The sequence below is a fragment of the Chrysochloris asiatica genome, unplaced genomic scaffold (assembly GCF_000296735.1).
Source record: "Chrysochloris asiatica unplaced genomic scaffold, ChrAsi1.0 scaffold00186, whole genome shotgun sequence".
Lineage (NCBI taxonomy): Eukaryota > Metazoa > Chordata > Mammalia > Afrosoricida > Chrysochloridae > Chrysochloris > Chrysochloris asiatica.
The window spans coordinates 2,412,331-2,421,059 of NW_006408704.1; the positions used below are offsets into that span (position 1 = coordinate 2,412,331).

The 8,729-nt window shown below is 44.0% G+C and overlaps 1 protein-coding gene across 1 annotated transcript; it reads left to right on the plus strand.

The window, feature by feature from the left end:
- Nucleotides 1-240: 240 nt before the first annotated feature.
- On the plus strand, nt 241-8,424 carry LOC102827334 (chromosome unknown open reading frame, human C3orf83). The gene is given in 4 exon segments (XM_006872201.1): nt 241-458; nt 4,911-4,960; nt 6,146-6,308; nt 8,154-8,424. Coding segments are annotated over 4 exon segments (702 nt in total).
- Nucleotides 8,425-8,729: the final 305 nt, after the last annotated feature.

Sequence of the window (8,729 nt, forward strand, 5' to 3'; positions counted from 1 at the left end):
ACACAAAAGGGCCAGAAGGAAATGGTGTCAGGTAGCACAAATGAAAACTAGCTCTTTAAGAAGCCACTTTGTGGGTTGTCCTGGCTCCTGGCTAATCCTACCTGGTTTGGTTTCTGAAGCTGTCAATCAGCATGACATCATTCAAGATTGGGTTACCTGGGCTGCCTGCATTTCCCCAGGTTCATAAGGAGGAAGGGCAAGTCTTGCTACACCTCCCAGTCAGCCCCTAGGGCTAGAACTATGCAGTGCCCCGAGGCTGGAAAGCCTATAATTAAATTCAACCACTGCCAGAAATACATCTACGGCTTCAGTGCACCAGAGTGCTGCCCTCTCTGTGGGCAGGACATGGGCTGGAGGGAGCTGGAAGACGCTCCTGTCAGCATCTCTAAGCCCTTTACCAATGCTCATCAAGAAAAATGTTCCTTCCTCCTCAAACCAACACAGGGGACCTTTCTTAGGTACAGTGTTTTCTTACTTTTATTTTTCTAAGTGTTACATTGAATTGTGCAAACATCTTCACCTATGTCTTTAGTCACGAAAGCTTTTTTCTATCGTGTACGATAAAGTGTGAGGTTTGTGAACGGGTTGCTCAATTCTTTTGACCTTGCATCCTGCCTACTTGTTTCATAAAAATGAATGAGGGCATATTCTGTTTTGGAATGAGAAGTATAAGATATACGAAGAATATGGGTAAACTGGCTTCTACAATTTTAAGAAAGAAAAATGAATAATATGGAGATATTTTCTACCTTGTAGATTTTGTACTGAAGCTAACAGAAAATGATCCAACCACCAATCATATGCAAATGATCTTTTGTAATTTCTTCTTCAAGCAGGTACAATGCACAAAGACTAAAGAGTGTTTTGTGTGGAGGGGGATTAAATTGGAGATCATCCTGATCGATTTCAGCTGTAGACACCACCTAGCTTCATTAGGAAAGATTTCAGAAATCAAAAGAAAAAAATCATGCCTCCGTATTACAGAGAGTCCCTGGGTGATCCAAAAGTTAGCATGCTCAACTGCTAAACAAATGTTGGAGGCTGGAGTTCCATCCAGAGGCTCTTGGAAGAAAAGTCTGGTAATCTACTTCTGAAAAATCAGCCACTGAAAATGCTAGGAGCATAGTTCTACTCTGACACACACAGTTTTGCTCTAATACTCACTATGAGTTGGAGTCCGCTGGACAGCAACTGGCTGGTTTGGAATTCACAAATGGAATTGGGACCGGCCCCATTTAAGCCAGTTTTTAAAAGAGCATGGAGGTGTATGGGGGGTGGGGGGTGGGGGGAGTGTGGGGCAGGGCTAAGTCATGCTTTATGAAGCATGTTCTTGTGTATCAATACTGTCTAATGCAGAAATCCTCTTTGTCTCCTTAAAATCCACTCCTAACCCTCCCTACCACACAGCTTCAACAGTAGGAACCCAAGAACTAGGGTCCTCAGATCCCTGTTTGCAAACCTGAATTAATTGCCTTGGAGTGTCCCTGTAAAGATGAAAATGAAGTGACAGAAAGTCCCAAGACTATTTGGTGACAAGCAAACTTCCCTCTGACCTGTCCTGGGGAGGCAGCAGGGTACAGAGAAGACAAGGCCAGCTTTGGCACCACAAGGCCTTCTGTTCCTACCCTGGTGCTTCTGCTAATAGCTCTCTGCATCTCTGGGGCCACTGACCTTGCCAAGTTGTGAGGGTTCGCAGGAAGGGGTGCAAACCTGGCCTAGGATCATCTATGCTGTCCTTTCTGTTCTATTCTGTTCATATTCAGTTCAGATCATAATTCCTCAGCCTAGAAGAACCTTCAGGTCCATCTTTGTCAAATCATGAAACTCAGAGTGTGTTTTAAGAGTGCCTCATGTGTGCTAATGCTTTTGAATGACTTGGTTAAAAATTGGAATTCGTTTTCTATGAATTTGGTTTGTTCACCCTGCAGGTTTGTGTGAGAAATGCCACAGTGAACAAGCCACAGCCCTGTTCTCAAGAAACAGACAGCATTATATTTATATTCTCAAGATGTGGTGGAGCTATTTCCTGCTCTTCATTCTGCATCTGGGAATAGAGCATAGGTAAAGGGAGGTTGGCCGTGGTATAGCAGGTCATGCAATTTGGCCTTCGTCGTGGTTAGGAATCGGGCTGTGAACTGCAAGGTTAGCTGTTCAAAACTACCGGCTGTTCTGCCAGAAAAAGATGAGGCGTCCTGCTCCCATAAAGATTTACAGCCTCGGAAAGCCTCTACAGGGTCGCTATGAGTCAGAACCAACTCCACGGCACATAACAACAACAATAACCCCTCAGGTGCTCAAATCAGAGGCAGCAGGACCCTGCTAAGCCTCCAAGTCCTAAGCTATTTTCCTTTCTCTCATCTACCATTCCAAACCCACAGTACAGCCAAGAAAACAAATGGAAAGGTCGAAGTCCACTCTGAGTTGTGAACACTGAAAAGGCACTTCAAGATAAGTCCACTGATGTTGTAAAAGAGAACCAGTTGTGATCCAAAGGCAACACTGACTCTGAACTCATTAGGTTAGGATCCCTCAGGGCTGTCACATCTGGTTGTGCTGGTTGTGGACTGCACAAAGGCCACCAACTGGTGGGTGCTGCTCCCGGCTCCCTAAGCCAAGAACCCTGTGGAGAGCTGCATCTTGTCTTAATCTGTAGCCAGGTGCCACACAGACGAGCCCTGCCCCTGTCCCTACCATGGGCTTCTGTAACATTCTACATTTAAACCTGTGTAAGGTAGAAGCCTGTCAAAGAAGGAAAAATGCAAATATTTCTCACTAACAGAGTAGCACTATAGGATAACCACCACCACCATTAGGTCTGTTTGAACTGCAAGGTGGGTGGTTCAAACTCTTCAGCCGCTTCTCGGAAACCCTATACCAGGTTGCTATGAGCTGAAACTGACTTGACCAGCACTTCACAACAATAACAGTAGAAAGCAACAGAAAACTGGTGACTGCTCCCTGCCAAGGGAGGAAAGCTTGTGAGAGCTGGAGAAATAAGGCAGTCCATCAAGCTCCGGCTCACCCAGGTCCGCTGTAAATCTTTTCCTCATCACAACACAGAGCAAGCTGTTGGAAATGTCTTCTCTGGAGGCGAGTAAATTAGGTGAGGGCAGAGACCTCATCTTATCCCCTAGTCATTCACTTAACAAAACAACAGGCAATAAGATGTTGTGTGAATGTTGTTGTTGTTGTTGTTATGTGCCATGGAGTCGGTAGTATGAATGGGGCATACTGAAGAACTGGAGGGCATGTGGGCCTGGGAGTCAGTGCACAGGATAGAACACACACAACGTGAACAGTAGACAGGATTTCTCTTCTTCCTCAGCTTCATTCTCAACATCTGGACACAGGGGGCCTCCAAGAGCTCTGAGTTGGCTGCAACACAATGGCCTGGGGCTCCCACACTGACAAAGATGGGCAGCCATCTGTGTCCAGGGTCCTGTTTGTTTAAAACTCAGCACTGCTTGTTTTGATGATGTAGCTGTGTTCACTGTGCCGAATACATAATTATAATCTTTATCACATAAAAAAAACAACAACTGTCAACTCATGGTGACCCCAAGTGTGTCAGAGTAGAACTGTCCTCCATAGGGTTTTCAATGGCTAGATTTTTTAAAAAAGTAGATCGCCAGGCCTCTCTTCTGAGGCACTTCTGGGTATGAACCAGGGACAATTTTTAAATGACCTTTGGTTTATTGGGCATCTGTCTGTGGCAGGCAGTCTCCAGGCATTTCATGATTAGAACCAGCTTGCTAGGACTCATACTAGTCCCATTTTACAGATGAAGAAACTGAGATCAGAATGAATAAACGACTCTCCCAGTATCTCAGGGCTAGTAGGTGATGATCTGGGGTTGGGTATAAAAATTAAATGACACTGAGTTCTATATTTAAGAAAGTTTTGCTGGTGGTGGTGTTTATGTGCCTTGGAGTCGGTTCCGACTCACGGCGACCCTGTACAGGGTTTCTGAGGCTGTAAATCTTTTCGGGAGCAGAAAGCCTCATCTTTCTCCCATGGAACAGCTGGTAGTTAACTCTGAGGTTAGCAGCCCGATTCGTAACCATTATGCTACCAGAGCTCCTTAAGGAAGTTTTGAGTAAAGACTAATTTCAGGAAATGGTCTGTACAGTAAAATTGGGTGTGGCCATAGATGGCAGCAACCTAATGGGCTGTTTTCATTTTTGATGCTGAGGTCTGTTGAGATATATTCATACTTGCAGGAGTAATCTGCACAAGGGGGTTCTCCAGAGGCGGACAGGGAATGAAAGCGACAGGGGACTCGAGATGGTCAGTCAAGAGCGACTTTATTAACTACACTGCAGCTTTAAGTACAGTCTTAGGCAGGAGGCGTTTTCAGACACCACGACAAAGCTAAGGTTTGTTATTACTAGATAACAGTTAGGCGCACATATTTACTCCTCATTTTAGATTACTCCCCCAGCCACCTGGTCAGTATGTTCATTCCCATAATCTTTGGCATGCAAGGTTTTCTTTAGGGTTCTCATCAAGGCATTCCTTGGTTTGAGAACTGCCTCAGAGTGGGTTTCACACACGTCCTACACATATTGGAGTCCTGGTGTGGTGCTGCAGGACAATACACTGGACCACAGGGTCAGTTTGAACCACAAGGTCAGCGGTTCAAACCTACCAGCTGCTCCTTGGAAACCCTATACAGGGTTGGAACTGACTTGATAGCACTGAACAAAATAACAACAACATCATCCATAGTAGCTTTGAAGGCCAAGCTCCAAGCTGCAACAAGGAGTCTGTCCAGCTGCTGACCACAGGGTGGCCCGTGTTCTGTGGGGACAGATGTTATGCTGAATGTCTGTTCTAGCTGGGCTGACCTTTAGTATTATGCTAAATACATGCAAAAGGGAAAACAATACTTGTTTTTTTTCTTTCTTCAGGGAATATGATGGAAAGTCTGATCTTCATGTCGGAATAACCAACACAAAAGGTGAGTCCATTTTTATAGTTTTTTTGTGTGTTTTTTTAGCAAAAAAAACAAGCAAACCAAAAAAACCCAGTTGGCCCAGTGATAGGAAAACCGAATTTCTAGAGAAAATGTGGTCATGGCAGTGTCAACCCTGTGTTCAACCACTTCTTCTGAGGTAGGGCATCACTGCCCCCCAATGAGAAATACCTGACTGGACAGCAAGTTACTTCTACTAACAAACAGTACTAACAGTACTAAATAGCTGAAAACTCATGTTTTCTCAATCAAGATCCTTACAAACCTATTAAGTTTTTGTTTGCTTTTACGAGAGGATGAAACACATGTCCAGAGGATTTGACTTGATCAAGACCTCATCTTGTGCCCAAACCCAAATCCAGGCCCTCTGATGCCCCTGACCTGCACACCGCCCCTGTGGCTGGGTCCTCTCATTCCTGGCTTCAGGAGTAAAACAGGGAGATTCCATCGTGCGATGTGGTGGACCTGCAGTAGTCTGTCTAAAACCAAGAATAAGCAAGGGAAGATGAAGTCATAATTCCCAGGTGTGCCATAGGAGTGAGGTGCTCAGACCCAGGAAGGTTCATTCTGGGTATGGCCTTTCCTTCTCCTGAAAGCAAGAGAAACTGACTCTGTGAACAGAAACCTAGAATTGGTTTTTCAAACTCAGATTCACCCCTTTGAGCAAGCCAATTTAACATCAATCTTTATCAGGGGAAATTTATTGCTAATTCAAGGAAACTTGCTAGACGGAATTGTAAACAGAGAATTTCAACAAAAATATTTGGAGATGATTATCCTGGCGCCTAGCATGGTCTCAACTTCTGGGGTGGAGTGGGGGTGGGGGTGGGGGCAGGAACTTCAGAACATGTGGAACAGCAGGTAGAGCCAGACCTGACATGAAATGTTTGCTGAGAGCAGGCTCAGTACCACTGCCCTCCCCCAACCCCCTCCATTCCAGGTGAGATTGCATCTAAATTTCATGGTTGCCTTTAGTACTTAATGATCTCCAAGGAAGGTGATTCTTAGACACTCTTGTGGGCCCATTGCTCTCTGGCATAATGTCACAGTGCAACCTGGGTTAACATTATGTAAATTTACCAAGGTGGCTCCTATTGTTTTCTGAAGTCTCTTTGGAACAGAAGTTCATTTGTCCTTTCACTTTTGGATGACTTTGGTTTTGGTTTGTAGGAGTTGTGTATAATTACAATGTGCAAGGTGTCCATCGTGATGTAGCAGGATGGGAACAGAGTATAAGCATCCCATTATTGCAGCCCAACATGTATGGACTGATGGACCAATGGGACAGGTACCTGGAGGACTTCTCAAACTCAGGGATCTGGCTGCCTCACAGGTACGTGACTCCCAAGAACACCATTCACTGCCGTCATTCACAAGATGGTTGTGCCAGGACTCAAAGCTGTGTCTGGCTTCATGTTGAGTCCATGGTGAGATGTTAACTCCTGTAACAGAATTTATATGGGGTGGATTGATTGACTTTTCTGTGGAAAAGAGTCCACATAAATTTACACAACAAAATCATGGTATTCTAAGAGTTGCAGAAGCAGAAACTTTTAATTCATTTAATTATTTGATTTCTTGTTGTTGTTCAGTGCCATTGAGTCGATTCTGACTCACAGCAACTCTATGTAGGGTTTCTGAGGAGTGGCTGGTGGGTTTGAACTGCTGAGCCTTTGGTTATCAGTATAGTTTTATTCTACAGCGCCACACCAGGACTCTGTTGTTGCTAGATGCCATCAAATCAGTTCCTACTGATAGATGGTGATATATATAACAGGAGGAAATCCTGCCTAGTCCTGCGCCATCCTCACAATTGTTGTCATGTTTGAATCCATGATGTCAGTCCAGCTTGTTGAGGGTTTTCCCTTTGTTTGCCAACCCTGCAGTTACCAAGCATGATGCCCTTTTTCAGGGACTGAACCTTCCTAATATGTCCAAAGTATGTGAGACGACATCTTGCCATCCTTACTTCTAAGGAGCATTCTGGCTGCACTTCTTCCAACACAGATATAGTCAGTATTCTTCATCAACACCATAATTCAAATGCATCTATTCATTTACAGTCTTCCTTATTCATTGACCAGCTTTTTACATGTATACGAGGTGATTGAAAAGACCATGACTTGGATCAGGTGCACCTTAGTCCTCGAACTGGTATCTTTAAAAGAGGTCTTTTGCAGCAGACTTGTCCAGTGCCATATACGTCATTTGATGTCTTTACTGTTGCTTCCATGAGCATTGATTGTGGCACCAAATAAAATGCAATCCTTGACAACTTCAATATTTTCTATTTAACGTGATGTTGTCTATTGGTCCAGTGGTGAGGATTTTTGTTTTCTTGTAAAGAAAACTCAGTGTAACTGAGTTGTAATCCATACTGAAGGCTGTAGTCTTTGACCTTCATCAGCAAGTGTGTGGCTCAAGTAATTTGACTAGGCATTTTTATATTGTTGTTGTTGTTGTGATGTGCCGTCGAGTCGGTTCCAACCCATAGTGACCCTGTATAGGGTTTCCGAGGAGCAGCTGGTGAGCTTGAACTGCCAACCTTGCAGTTCAAATGGCTTTGCAGTCTGGTGCATTAACCCACAGCAACTCACCAGGACTCCAGGTATGTTTATAAAAAACATATCCAAATCTATGACATTATGTTTTTAACACCAAAAATTAAAAAACAAACAAACAAACATATGTTCAAAATGTAAAAAGATTTAAAGTTCCAGTTTTGTTGAACAATTTTGAGATTGTTTAATTCTACAGTTCATCTCTCCCTCAACACTTCAGAATATATGCAGTATGTGTGTGAATTTAAATACTTTTGACATAACGTTGGACACTAGAATACCATAAAATTTAGGTTTGGAATTCCATGGCTGGAATCAAGAATTTCAGTGCAATTGTTTAAGTGCTGTCAAGTCAGTTTTGACTTATAATGACCCTGGTTAGGGTTTCCAAGGAGCAGCTGGTGGGTTTTGAACTGCCAACCTTGTGGTTCGCAGTCCAGTGCTGAAGCCAAATCATCCCTCAGTAAGTGGAAGCTCATAGCCAGGTGGGCTAGTCTCTGTGGAGCCCATTCACTGAGTTAGCCCAATTTCAATATGGAAATCCTACAGCAGCTTCCTGGCCTGACCCTGAGCAGTTTTAGATGAAACCTTCTGTCTTCACATCCTTGTCGCACCAGGTACGAGGAAGAGTGTCACAACTGCTACAGTTACAGCCTCACCTTCATTAATTGCATCCTGAGTACAGAAGGCCAGGGGCAGATGGACAAGAGAGAGTTCACAGAGAAGTATGTGCTCCCAAGGACAAGGAAGGCCTCCAAGTACATCACACTCTACCGGGCCATCCAAGATCACGGCTTCTACGTGACTGAGCAGCCCCAGTGAGAGGCCAGTCCTCCTAAAGAAAGAGCTGGGGCGACAAGCTCAATAGGTACTACAGATTCCAAATGAATTAAAGCTCTGTGGTTAATAAACAAGTGTTACCTTTTCCTTTGAGCATATTTCAGCTTATTAGAAGACTTGGTGTTGTTAAGTGCTGTCGAGTCAGTTCAGACTGACCTGTATCGAGTTTCTGAGGAGTGGCTGGTGGTTTTGAACCACCACCTTGCAGTTCAAATCAATCTTGGGGTCCAGTGCTTATCCTACAGTGCCACACCAGGACTCCAGAACTCCTATGAGAAAGATAAGAATGCATAAAAATAATAAAAATTGCTCTCGGTTTTAATAATTGTATGTATTACATCTAAATTGTTTTC